The following is a 13,881-nucleotide window of genomic DNA, read 5'->3' as shown; positions in this document are numbered from 1 at the left end:
CAGGACCGGCCATTGCTCGGATAGCACTCTGAGTGGATCCAATTTGCCATCCTCGCTCCTGGCATGTGTAAAATGAGCCAATAAATGCCCACTTATGTGTATTCACAGGTCAGACCCAGGCTGGGTGTATCAGAGTGACCGGTCTCTCAGCACAAACACCCCTGTTCCTTCCTCAGCTTACCCGAGTCAACTACACAGCTGAGCTGCTTCATGCTTATGCCAACATTGAGTTGAGGGGTGGGAGAGCTTAAGAGGGAGTAAAGCAGGGCAGAGAAAGAAATGGGGGGGATAAGGAAGGGAGTTAAGGCAGTGTTAAACCAGAGGCCTGCATGCATCAACCTAAAGCAGTAGCTCAATGCGCCATTCTGAAGGCTATTTCCCTGGGTGTGGGCCCAGCTTGACCAGGCAAATCCCCCCCCCCCATGGCCCCAGAGCGGACCAGACCTTAATTCGTTCTGTTGGTGCCCTCCATATATTGAAATTTCTCCATCACATAGTGCGTTCAGCTTGTATTTTGCATTTGACCAGGGTAAATATATTAAAGTAAATAGAAAGTTGTCAACTTGATTACCATGACCGTATCAAAGAATATGACACTGCATTATACTGTAAATCAATGACCCACTAAAATATTGCCATATGGCAAAGATTGGGCAAAAATGTCTGTTGTTCAAGAATTTGTTATGCCAGCAAGTAGAGGACAATGAAACGGTTGAGTACCTCAATCAATAGCAGTAAAACTGAAATATTATCAAGCAGTGTCCATCATTAGAATTGCATTTCCAGCTTTCACTGATGAGTGTAGTGACTGCAAACATTGAGAAGTTGAAGAGCAAAGACTGTGTGGCACGAACCCCATCTCCCCGGCTCCACTCGCTTGAACAGTGTCTCACAGAGCATAATGAGGATCTGCAAGATGCCCGGGGATGCTTCTGGCTGTGCTGGATTGCAGAAGGAGTGTGATGCTGGAAACTGTAAAAGATTTGGTGAGACTACTAGCCACATTTTCACAAAGCTGAGCAACGTTTAGAGACCTCACTGTCTCTTCCTGAGAGAGGGGTGCCCAGGAAGCAGTGGAATGTTTATTCAATACCAAAGCAATCTCATTAAAGCATGAGTGACATACGCCTGTAAAGATCTACCAATGATCTTTTGACTCAGAATCCCAAACCAGCCATGATGCCGCAAGCTGCATTACCTTTTTAGTTGGGTGTTTGATAACTCTGCCCCGCTTAGGTGGAATCCCGTTCATCCTCAGAGCGGTTTCTCTTCGTCCTTTGCCAGGTCCCTAAAGGAGTATTTGTTGTCGTCATTTGCGCAAAGTGCTTCTGGTACGGCTCATCAGCAAACAGTTCCAGTATGTTTGACCGCTTAATGTTTCAGATTCTCATTTTATAGAGTGGAGTTGTGTTGGTTGGCCCTGAGGGAGTGCCGTGTGCAGACCCGGACATCGAGTACAGTAGGCTGATGTCAAGGGAAGTGTTTCCAAGGGAAAAGATTACATTATCCACAGCGATGCAGACTGTAATTGCTGCACATTTGGTCTTACTGTCTGAAATGGCGGCCCTAATGGAAACCAGCAAGAGCTATAAGAGTTCGGCTTTAGGTCGGCCATCTTTTCCTGTCATGTTGAAGCCGGTACAATTGTCAACACCTCCAATTGGGTTTGGCTTAAACTTCAAGTTACAGAAAGGTCAGATGAGTAGCAACTGTTCGATACACTGTAGAGGCAAAGAAAGTGGAGGGGGAGCGATCAGTTCAAAACTGTTTTTTCTTGGGACCTAGATAGATAGAGAGAGAGATATTCACTACAAATTTCCAAGACAGGAGAGTCGACGCCGTGTCGTTCAGTCAATTTAGTTTGTCAGCTGTTGATGTCAGACGCGTTTCGCCTGCCCAGCAGACTTGCTCACTTACTTACTGAGGAAGCATGCTGGGCAGGCGAAACGCGTCTGACATCAACAGCTGACAATAAACTAAATTGACTGAACGACATGGCGTCGACTCTCCTGTCTTGGAAATTTGTAGCATTTTTGGACCGAGTATCGGAGGTCCATAACGTCGACGCGCCCTTCGTTCTGGAGGTGGTGGGCTTACCAAAACCAAAGTGGAGTTTATAGATATAGATAGATATATTGTATTACGAGTTTCAGATGGAACTGGTACTTAGTGAGTTGGACAGTGACAAATTCTATCAGGGTGCATGTAGCGTTGTGGATAGGGCCTCAGGGGTATGCAAGTAGATACTTTGTGAAGAACAGTGCAGAGGGCAATGTTCATGGAAGGGAGCACTTCTAGACAGACGCCAGGGGTACATCAAGGTAAGGATGCTCTGTAAAGGGAGGGCTGAGTCCTTACATTTAGTGCAGGGTTCCAAAAGACTCATTTATATGGCCCGCTTCTGGGAAGATGCCCATTCCTCCCTAAGGGCTCATATTGACCTTGGATGCAGCCAACATTCTGGAATCAGGGAGGGCTGAGGAGACCGGTTAATAGAGAGTCCGCTACAGATGATAATCGCTTAATTGTTCTATAAATTCCAGGTGATAGTGAAACACACTGGTTCTCACTACATCTACACTGAAGGGTTGAATATCGGAGTGGCCCTACAGAAAACAGAACATGTGACCCTCAGGTTACACATGCATGCCTGTGCAGAAGGGACTGCTGGGCTTTATCACTGGCTGGTGCTAGGAGCAGAGCAGTCCATGGCTGGATGTGCAAACCAGGGCAGCCTCTTTGGGTTCAAGAGCAGGGTTCTTCCTCTTCACAGTCCATATATACATGCACAATGCTGTGGTATTTTCTGAATAATTTTGCTTTTCCTGTACTCGCAACATGATCCTGCAGTATAAATTATGGACTTTCAGCAATAATATAAAGATATGTTTCGCACAAATGGATCAAAGGTTACCAAACAAATGTAGAACACGTGGTGCAACGGCATAGCCAATACTTTACACGAGTTAGGTGGTCTCCTTTCAGCTGCTGGTTGCTGTTTTTCATATTTAAACTGGTAATAGGTGAAAATATTGCCCAGATAGTATTAGTTAGTACCCGCCAGCAGATCGAACACATGGAAATTGTCTGTAGTGATTTAAAAAAAAAAAATCATACTTAAGTGTCATTGAAACCGGTTGAAAATGATTCCTCCTTTGTCTTGAAAGTGCTTTGTTTCACCATAAGTGCAAATTCATGCTTCACACGGACAGTCACCTATCAGCAGTTATTTTAAGAAGGCATTCGCAGTGTAATATACTTAAACATTGTAATTCTCCTCGAGTGTATAGCATGAATTGTGCTGTTCTGCAGGGCTGTTTCCAGCGTCCCATAGTGGGATTTCAAAATAGGCCGATGAGTTTGAAATGTATTTGGCATGCACAGAATAAAGGATGCAAACGTTTTATTACAAGAACTTTGAACATGTAGGTTTTTGCAGGTTTGTTTTCTACTGAATGTCGTGTTTTCTCCAAACTATTCTAGATTGGGAGACAGAGTAGACATTGTAAATACAAGGATACTTCTAGACAAACGCAATTTAGTGAATAACCATTCGAAGGGGATCTGTTAAGTGTGTCTATTTTTTTTTCTAATGAAACCTATGTATTTTATGTAGTTTTTGGTACAGCTTCTATATCAGTGTCTTAAAATGTCAACACAGCGAGATAATAATGCCACACTGAGCTGAATAATGGCCACAATTCGCAATTTCTTGCCTCGTAATTTACTATTCAATTTCCACACAATTTTATTAGGGTAAAGTAGATGCTGATTATTACAGGCTCAGTGTGCAGAACTAGGTCAAGTGATGGATTTAGGATGTAGTTCCGTTGACCATTTCCCCAAGTTCTTTGCAAGGTTTGTAGCAGCAGGTTGGAGCTTGTGTGTGAAATGACTGACTAAAACGTTCCCTCTGCCCAACATCTCTCCGAATATATTTCAAAAGCTCCAACCACGAGGAACTCTTTCCCGAAGTCTCTACTCAAAGTTCCGAGCAAGGTAGAGTAGCAAAGTCTTCAGAGTGCATGCACACCGTTCCTGTATTACCTTCCTACAAGCCATGATCAGTGAAAGCCATCATCTAAGATTCTGCAGAACACTGAAAACATGTCTCTTTTCCTCAAATGTTCTCATTGACGGTCTGTTTGGGTACATTTATATTCTACAGTGCCAAGAAACCATTTAGGTGTTGGAGCACTATGCAAGCTCCTTCAAGAGAGCAGAACAAACACCCGCGCTCCCTAAGTAAGTTAATGTATTGAGCTCAGTTTGAGTGTCTTGAGGGCACACGGTTCTCTGATGGAAACTGACATTTTTGGAGGAGGACTGTAGAAACGTAACTAGGTCAGAGTATGATCAGGACTTCGTTAAAGGTGGATACCACGGAAGGGTGATAAAAGACAAGCTTTGTCACTGGATTGCTGGAATAAAGTTCAGTAGCAGAAGAAATTCTGACTAGACGCCAACCACTGAGTGCAATTAGAACTGGTGGTTCTGATGGCAGATGGAGGTGACACGGGGACTGAGGCAAATACATTTGCAGTCATGGAGATGTTGTTGGCGTTGTTAGTCTTCAGCTGCCCTTAACCTTGCCCCAATGGCCGGAGGCACAAGAAGTCCTGTTAGGGTAAAATAGGGCATCGCACTGGCAGCCCACTTGTCTAAAAAGTGTCCACTTTAAGTTCATTTGAAGATAGTTTGATTGCCTCAGGCACCAGGTGCCAATGGGCAAAAGCTCTGGTATGGAAGATGGCAGGAGTGGGTGAAGGAAGGGTGGAATGAGGTGGGCCGAGTGTTGCACCTACCATCAACTCCCCAAGAACAGTAGGAAGAACTCTGCCCACTCTGGAGCCATATGAGGTTCCTTCGCTGCAAATGTGACCATTTTTACTATTGATCTTTTTTGGACTTTTATTTTCTTTGTTTTTTTCTGACTTGTTTTGTTCAGCTACATATGTTCAACATGTCTCTCAGGAGGGCCTTGGTGCTTGATCCAAGCTACCAAGGGTGAACCTGAAATTCGGCACAGAAACCAGTTTACCGAATTGTTTAGGCCTTGTGGGCACTCAGTCACCACTCGCATAAAGTGGTCTTTCTATCCCTATAGAATGACAATCGATTTCCTTCGCTCGCCGCTCCAGTGTGCGTTGCCAAGTATTGAATCAGCAGTGCCATAGGTGGTCTTCCCTGGACCTTAATGCAAACAAGGAACATGGGTGCCACATTACCTGGTCTGGAAGTAACCAAATACTAAATATGTGATAGCCACGCTTCCGTACACCAGCAGGAGGCTGGTCCAATTCTGGGTGCCCCATTAGAGACACAGTGGCCTCGCTCCCCTGAGACATCCTGTTCTACCAGTTTGCACAAGTGGTTTTAAGATTTATTGCAAGAACCAGTGGTGTTTCTCTCTTAGTGTTGTATTGTCATTTCTATTGCACGTTCCTACCCCCTTCCATGTTCAGTTTATAAAAATATCCCTCTTAGTAAATGCTGTAAAAAAAAAAAAAAAAAAAAAAAATAGTAAAACAAAACACGCCAGAAACTGTTGGTCATAGTGAGTGCTCTCCTTTTCTTTTTTTGTAAAGTCTCCTGAAAAATGGTTTTGTACAATGTTCTCATCTACAATGGAAATATGAACAGAGAAGGAAAGTGCAAGTGTGTTTAAAATTAAATTAAGTATGCATTCACTGCAGAGCACCTATTGGCAGACGTTTACTGTTCCCAACTCCGTGAAACTTTTAATTGATGTCAGAAGAATGAAAGGCTGGGTGCGTTCACTGCCATTCGAGCCCAGCCCTGCCAAGTGCCCACGCATCTCAGACTAACACATTTCGGTGCGGATCTCCGCACTGGAATGCAGTGGCACGCTAATTTAGCAACTTCTGACGGCCTTTACATTACCCCTGGCTTTTTCAGCCCGGCAGTGCATCAGCCACCAAGAGGCGCTGTCTGAGTTGGGGAGAGATGAGATAAGGAGCGAACAGCCTGCTACCTTATGTAGCTAAGGGCCAGGGAGCCAGTCTTCATGTTCTCAATTGCTGCATTTAAGTCACTGGTTGTGCGTGCTTCACTGTTTTATTGCCTGTTGGAGCTGTCAGCCTTAGGGTGGTCTCCCCCCTACATTTTTGCCCTTTTGCCTCCCATTTTTACCGTACATTTTTGTTGGACTTGGGCCTCTGGGCGCCTTACCACTGCTAAACAGTGCAGAGGTGCAGGTGCTCTCCCCTAAAACATTGTGGCATATCTGCCACAGGCCCCTGCTACTGCAGTGAGGCGTAACCCTCCATACGCTAACATTGGGAACCCCCCTTCTGGGATAATTTCTGACTGGGACCTAATAAGTCTGTCATGTTTGGTCTCGTTAGAATCGGGGTGGGGAACCCTTTCCAATGATATATGGGGTTTGGGCACAACTACTCTAGAATTCTCCCTTTAAGAAAGTAGATATGTCTCGTCCTACTCTTAGTCTGGGCACTGCAGACTCCCCCCTCCCATCTGCATACTGATAGCCTGGCTGGGCTGTGAGGAGGGAGTGGTGATTCACACCTTCTCCACTTGAATGGGCTGTGACTGCTGCCCACTGTAACCTTAATGTCCCTGCCTTTTGTCACTGTGACAGCCAGGTCAGGGAAGGCAGGGAACATCCCAGAACTCCCTGGACTCTTCCAGAAACTCCTACCCCCTAGACCCTTCCAGAGACTTCTGCCCCATTCTAGACTGCAGGGTATAAAAGGGAGGGTCCCGGCCACACATCTCTGTTACACTACTGGACCAGGAAGACTCTCTGCTGGAGAGAAGACAGCTGTGCCAGGAGGATTGCCACAGTGCTGAGGATGACTGCTCCTAGGAACTGCTGCCCCAACTTGCTGAGCTGCCCTACTGCCTGCTGACCTTGCCCTGCTAGGGAGACTGAAGAAACAACACCCGAGTGTCTCCATAATCTGCTGCTGATTGTCCCCCTGCCTGGCGGAGGATTCATAAGGACAAAACCGTTTTCCTTCCCTTTAAAAGAATTGCCTTTTGCACCAAGAACATTTCCAAGGACTTGCCCTGCAAGGCTGTGCTTGCACCCAGCCCTGCTGGCACCGTGAACCTTGCCAAGCAGCCTCTACTGCGCTGAGTAGGAAAGACTGGTATACTTATCACCCCTGAAATCGTCGGGGTGAAAGCGCTCCAAAAACGCTTTTGAAATGAGCCTTGAAATCACCGCTGCAGGCCCGAGTCGACCGTATATTCAAATTGCTCCTGTAACCACCGCCGCGGGCCACGAGCCAATCCCAGCCAAGAACTGCCCCCGAGATCACCGCCGCGTGCCTGAGTGAGAGTGCACCAAAATCGCTACTGAAATCACCGCCGTGGGCCCGGGGCAGCGAGGAAGCCGTGTGGATGCCAGGCATTGCCTAGCAACTGGGATTCCATCGAGGCGCGCCCCCGCTGACATCAGTGTAGAGCTGGGGGGGGGGGGGGGGGGGGAAGTACTGCCGCTGCAGGAAGAGCCGCGCTCAAGGGCGGGAGGGGCTGCCTCGCTCCCCACCCGTGCAGCATAGATGGAGTGCCAGAGGAACCTCGCACCAGTACCCATCCCCGCAGCAGGTAACCCTTCCGTTCTGTCAGGTTGCTGGGAGTGAGCGGGTTGTGGGTCAGGCCAGGATCGGGAACTTGCTTTGGGCCATCTCCTTGAAAGTGCGGGGACTGTGTAAATTGCTAGCGGGCCGTCGGGGACTGTACCCAATTACCCGATTGTTGACTCTGCTTGGGGGCTTTCCAGAAAGTGCAACCCCACGATCCATGCCAAAGGATGACCCACGCTTCCACCGCTACGAGCAGGGTGAAAGTGACACCTGCGTAGAAACGCTGCAATCGGGGTTTAATCTACGTAGTTTCAGGGACCGTTTTCTGAGAAGCGGGCCACCGGGGACAAGTTGCACATGATAACAGGCCTGCTTCGATCTATTAGTAAGGCGCCGGAGACTGGTGAGATTTACTCAGCAACTGGCCCCCGTTTACCAGCCCAAGCATTACCGTATTGTCCCTAGTGGGAACCCGGGCAGTTTTCAGCCCTGTTTCGCCCTGAACATAAGGAACAATTCCCCCAGGGTGCCTTATACTGATCCACATTGCGTACAGTGGACGACCTACTGCACTTGAACTGTTTTCCCCTGAATATAGAGTACGGTTTCCCATTTCCAAAGACATTCGTACTGACACCTTTTAATTGTGTATGTGGAGTCTTACCATTTTTTTTAAATCTTGCATAATTTTTAGATAAAGGTATTTCTTTATTTTTATTTAAAACCGGTGTGCTGTCCCTTTTTTGTGAGTGCCTTGACTGTGTAGTGTTGGTGTGTGTTGCACAAATACTTGACACATTTGCCTCCTGCGTTTAGCCTACCTGCCTTGTGCCAAGCTACCCTGTCGGAAGCAGTGGTCCCTATTTGGACTAGGGTGCATACCCCGGCCAACTAGAGGCCCCGGTTCTAACATTGCCTCATTCTAAAAACATAAACATTGCTGACTGATTTTAACCCCTTGAGTGCCCCGCCCTTTCCCCACCCTGTGCCGGCCCTTTCATTAGCGGGCGGGGTTCATGACGAGATAGTCTCGTCATGGGCACAGCGCAACCGCGGCCCATGACGAGACCATCTCGTCATGGGCACTCAAGAGGTTAAAGGAGTATTTTTCATCCTGCTCAAAGTTCCCGAGCACCATGTTTTTCTTCCGGTCTTTTATATAAAGATCTTTTATATAAAGATAATGGCGCACGCTGAAAGCATTTTTTATTTGTATATGGGTCTGAACACAAAGACATGCTAGAGGAACTATGCTTGTACAGTTAATTGCATAGTGAATAACAATAAACAATTCATTTGTAAATAACGTAAGCAGCAGAAGTAGTTTGAGTACAACACCAGCCACGGTTGATTGAAAGACTTTACAAGCCCTCCGCAGTTTCCACCTAATTATCTGAGTATAGCAGCAAAAGGATGCTGTAGTACCTCCCACAGTTTTGTCTTCACCTGAAGTTCTAGAAAAATGCAACTAGGTGGCTGTAATAGATGCCTCTTTCAACCCAGTCTACTTCTTTATCCTCTAGCAGTCTTGAAGAACAAAACTACAAATCCCAGAATGCAACTTTGCTGTTGACTACAAAAAAAAAACAAGCATATAATGGCTGAAGGTGTTAATCAATCCTCTCTGACATTTATCTCATTATATAGACATAACTACTTTGCTCTACTTGTGGTGAAATGTCACTTGTAAGACATTTGATTGTCACAAGCAAACCCACTCAAAACATGGAAAATGTTGCATTTAAGCAGTCTGGAAGCTTGGCAGCAATGCAAATCTGTGAATATGAAGCTAAATTCATATCTCTTTAGTGAATGTATCAGTGGTCTGAGCTACCAAAGTTGGTAGGGTTTGCTTATGTTGCTTCTGTGGGCCATGCTCACCATGTTGACCTTCACAAACCTGTAAAGTTTCTTGAGTATTCACTTTTGTAACCTATTAATTGCATTATGTGAATAAAAACCAAGTTCTTATTAACCGTTGCCTTTGCTGCCCCACTCTGCAGGTCATCCCAGACTGGAAGGGACAGGAGTGGAACCCCGAGAAACCAGAGAACTATACTGGCATATTCCACTTTAATTTCTGGCGGTTCGGCGAATGGGTCGACGTAGTGATTGATGATCGACTCCCAACTATTCACAACTCGCTCATCTACTGCCACTCAAATGCGCCAAATGAGATGTGGTGCGCGCTGTTGGAAAAGGCTTACGCCAAGTAAGAAGGCTATGACTAACTCACTCACTGACTGACTTTAATCTAACTAACTTCAGTGTTGTGAACTACAGTTTTTTATGTGTTACACACTTGCGCATAGCTGCCAGAGAAAACAGAACTTGCTACCATTTGGTTTTGTCGTTCCCTGTTGCTTCCAAAATATTTCTTTGAGCCAGGTTTAGGTGGTAAATACAGTGCCTTTGGACAGTCCAGATCTTTGCAAGAATATGTGAATCCATGGAATGTTTTTTTTTTGTAAAACTTTTTATTAAAGTTAAAGCACAGAATCATCTTTACATTATCCCCGTGGGGTACAACATTCATATCGTACAGGGGATTGACATTTGTTACTACAGATAATAAGAATTTAAGGGGTCTCCAAGTCTAGTCCGTCTCATCGCCATATCTTCAACCATGGAATATTTTTAAATGTATGTGATAAAAAATTAAATCTGCAGAGGAAGCATAAAAAATGAGCGGAAAAAATAGTAAAAGTCTGTGTTTTTGACAATATGATTAGTATTTGCATTAGTTCAAGAGCAGGTCTTGATAAAGTGATGCCAGCTCCATATGACCTCATTGACCTTCTGAACTGCTGCAATTCGATGATTAGTTTAAGGAGGTGGTGTTTAATGGTTTTAAACAAACTAACATTACATCTATTGGATTTTAAGCGGTTTTGTAGAGGTGTGGGGGTGGTTGCATATCATGGGGCACTGCCTTTGGAGGCTTTCAGGGCAGGAGTAATCCGTTTTGGAGTTCGATACTCCTATCAAAGCATATTTTTCTCAACTTGAATTGTGTGTGTAACTGAAGGGCACAAGTTCATATCCTGCCAGGCCCACTCAGTCTTTCATCATTCCGATGTCGATAAAAATCATACCATTAAATTGTGTGATAACCAATACCCTGTATCAAGGCTTAGAAACCAGTCCGATGGTAGAGTGACTTCTGTAAGGTAACAATTATTATTAGTAGTCGTCCCGAAGTAAATCAATGAACTGAGCTAGCAGTTGCCCACTGTCCAGCCTTATAAACAATTCTACTAAATAAGTCCCCTAGTTTTCCTGATCACTAGAATCACAAGACCAATTTAGCAATATTGAAGATGAGATATTGAGTGTCCTCCGTATCAAGACAATGGTTTTTGGTCTACAATGGAAGGTTGGTTTCCCAAGCCGCCTTGACTTTCCAGGGCGTCTTCGGCGAGTAGTCGAGGTCTGCCTCAAAGTCAGTGGGAAGCAAGAGGCTAGAGATGGTGTGATACTGTTATAACTGTGACAGTGTCGATGGCATGTCCAGACAGGGTTGGTATTTTGTATAAAATGAACAACACTTTAATAACCATATACATATAAGTGTAGTAAAAAAATAAACTAAGCTGTGTATTTCATACCACTCAGTAAGGGAAGAAAGTCACAAAGTACGGCTGCAGGACTGGGCATCCCGTGTGCGTTCAATATGCACTCTTAATAATAATAGTCATTTATAAAGTGCCTGGCTACACCAACTGGTGTATCCCCGCGCTATAGAAGCAGTTACAGTGATAGTCGGATAGGGAGACAGGGCTATAGCTGGTACAGCCAGGTTTTCAGGCCTCTACGAAAGACGGACTCAGATTTTTCGGCGTGCAGCAGAGGTGGCATAGTGTTCCAATTTTTGGCTGCCAGATAGCCAAATGAGCGTGCACCCATCGTTGCCCTTTTAATTTTCGGTACTTTGAGCAGATGAGCTCCTGTCGATCTCAGCTGCCGAGTGGGGTTATAGGGGGTCATGAGATCATACAGGTAGCTGGGACCTTTCCCCTGTAGACTTCGGTGACAGAAACATAAGGCTTTAAAGACAATTCTTTTTCTAACTAGCAGCCAGTGAAGGAAGTCAAGGGCTTTCGTCGCTGAGGCCCGCCTAGGTAGATTGAGAACTAGGCGTGACGCCGCATTCTGAGTGCGTTGTAAGCGTTGCAGGCTACCGTTTGAAGCTCCCAAGTATAGGACATTCCTATAGCCCAGCTGCGAGGTCACCAGAGTGTGGACTAGAGTTTTTCTTGTAGATACAGGAAGAATGTCTAAGGTTTTCCTTAGCATTTTGAGGGTGCCAAAGCATATCCCTGCCACCTTCCTAGTGTGGGACTCGAAGGATAGTTTAGGATCGAGCCACACTCCAAGATTTTTAACTTCTGTGATCACTAACTACAGCAGCAGCTCCTCTGCTAAGGTGGAGGAGCATCGCCCCACTGCTTTTCAGCATCAGCAGTGCAAAAAAGGGAAACAAATAACAATAACACAACATTATTATCATTTTATTTTTCCCTGCTGAGGCACTTTTGCGGGAGGGGCTGGGCTGCTCACAGAGCAGGGAGAGTAGTGGTTAGGGCACTTTCCAAGTGCGCATGGCGGTTTGGTCGAACGTCTTGTGCCTGGCCAAACAGTCATTCACACTTTGTATGTTCTCCACCTGGCTGTATTCCAGCCTGGGTGGAAAACATGCACAGGCTCATAGTCCCCGTCTGCGCACTGAACTACGGTGCTCAGACCAATCACGATGCTGCTGTTAAAGTGACCGCAGTGTCATGATTGGCTCAGGAGCCTATGTGCTTCCATTCCAGGACTCGTCAGAAAGAGAAGCGAAGGAGAGAAGCTGCCTTGAGGAGTGTGTGTGTGTGTCTGTCTGTCTGTCTTCTCACCTCCCCCGATCCGTGCCAGCCACCACAGACTATCTAATCACAAAGGTTGAACTGCTTGCACTTTGAAAACTGGATATTGTGACCCAAAATGCTAGTGACACTAGGTCAGTTGCTCCACATCCAACAGGGAACCGGTTGTTGTACTGAATGGGGGCAGACAGTGCTTGCTCACAGGTGTGGACACATGAGCCAGAGTATAGATACAAGGACCTTTCAGAATCTGTTTAAGCCGTGAGTACTCTCTAGCGTGCACCCCGACCACTTCCTGGACTCTCTGTACCATGAGGGAGGCACCCAGACACCTTCCAAGGGTGGGTCAGGGATGCACTCAACTTATTTGCTCTTCTGTGTAGATATTTATTTTAAATAGCTTACCTCCGGTTTCTAGAGAAGGATAGAGGTGGCTTTTTGGTACTCTGTCTACGTCGATGTGCAACCTTGGGTCTTCCTCAGACAAGCCAACAGAAGCAGGACAGTCAGCAGGGCTTCCACATGACATCAGGTTTGGTCCAGCCTGTATTTTTTACTGTCCTTTACATGTGGGTCGTAGTCCACTGCCAGTTAGTGCCAATGCATTCCCCAAGTTCTAAAATCTAACCAGTCTTGTTGGGGCGAAAATTCCCTCCTCAGAGGAGATGCCTATTAAAGTACGCCTTGCCATTCCACCTAGAGTGCACAATTGGGGCTGGTGCCTATGACACAAGGAAGGTACATCTTCCAGGCTTATGCACTGGTAGGAAAATTGTCAGTTCCCTTAAGATAGGCTCTGATGACAAGGCATAGAAGCCAGGGCAAAGAACAATGTGTGGGTGATGGGCTGTCACTGTTGTTCCTCCAGGGTCAGTAGCCACCATCCATCTTACAATTGTGATTCACACAAATGATATTATTACTACTGACGTGCATCAGTTTTCTATCCAAATTTGTTCCATTTGCCGTCTGCATTGAAATAGGCATCTGAGTTATGTTTGCAAAACATTCATACTCCTTAGAAAAAGCACAAATTGATTCAGTTTACCAAAGGTCGCTGGACTTACTTCAAGGAGGGAGAAGGCCAGTAAAAATACCCACGAGCATTGCTGCTCTCCAGTAACACTAATCAAGTGATGCCACCACCCAGTACCTGGGGATAAGTGTTGAGGGGGGAACCTACTACAGAGTGGAAAGAACCGGGTCTCCTCACCTTAGGATGCACCAAGGGTGTGTCTCTAAGGATCACTAAATATGCAACTTGTGGTTTCCTTGGACCTACAGGCTCATTCCGGAAAATGAAAAAAAGAGACAAACGTAGAATACACCAAAACAAATACACACAGAAAAGAAATGTAAAACGGGAGGATAAGTTGGATAAAGTAAGGATGGCAAAGATATAATTAGGATTGAAAAGTAGGTCAAGCACCATGCACAGAATA

The 13,881-nt window shown here is 45.7% G+C and overlaps 1 protein-coding gene across 2 annotated transcripts in view; it reads left to right on the top strand.

Moving 5' to 3' along the window:
• Positions 1-13,881, top strand: part of CAPN5 (calpain 5) — a 555,036-nt gene that overhangs the window by 461,198 nt on the left and 79,957 nt on the right. For both annotated transcript variants that reach the window (XM_085623260.1, XM_085623259.1), the window contains exon 4: positions 9,578-9,786. In XM_085623260.1, coding sequence (XP_085479386.1) covers positions 9,578-9,786 — 209 coding nt within the window. The remainder of the gene's footprint in view (positions 1-9,577; positions 9,787-13,881) is intronic.

Source organism: Triturus cristatus, chromosome 8 (assembly GCF_964204655.1).
Source record: "Triturus cristatus chromosome 8, aTriCri1.1, whole genome shotgun sequence".
NCBI lineage: Eukaryota > Metazoa > Chordata > Amphibia > Caudata > Salamandridae > Triturus > Triturus cristatus.
The sequence above is the reverse complement of the archived record's forward strand: the minus strand, read 5'-3'. Positions and strand labels throughout refer to the sequence as shown.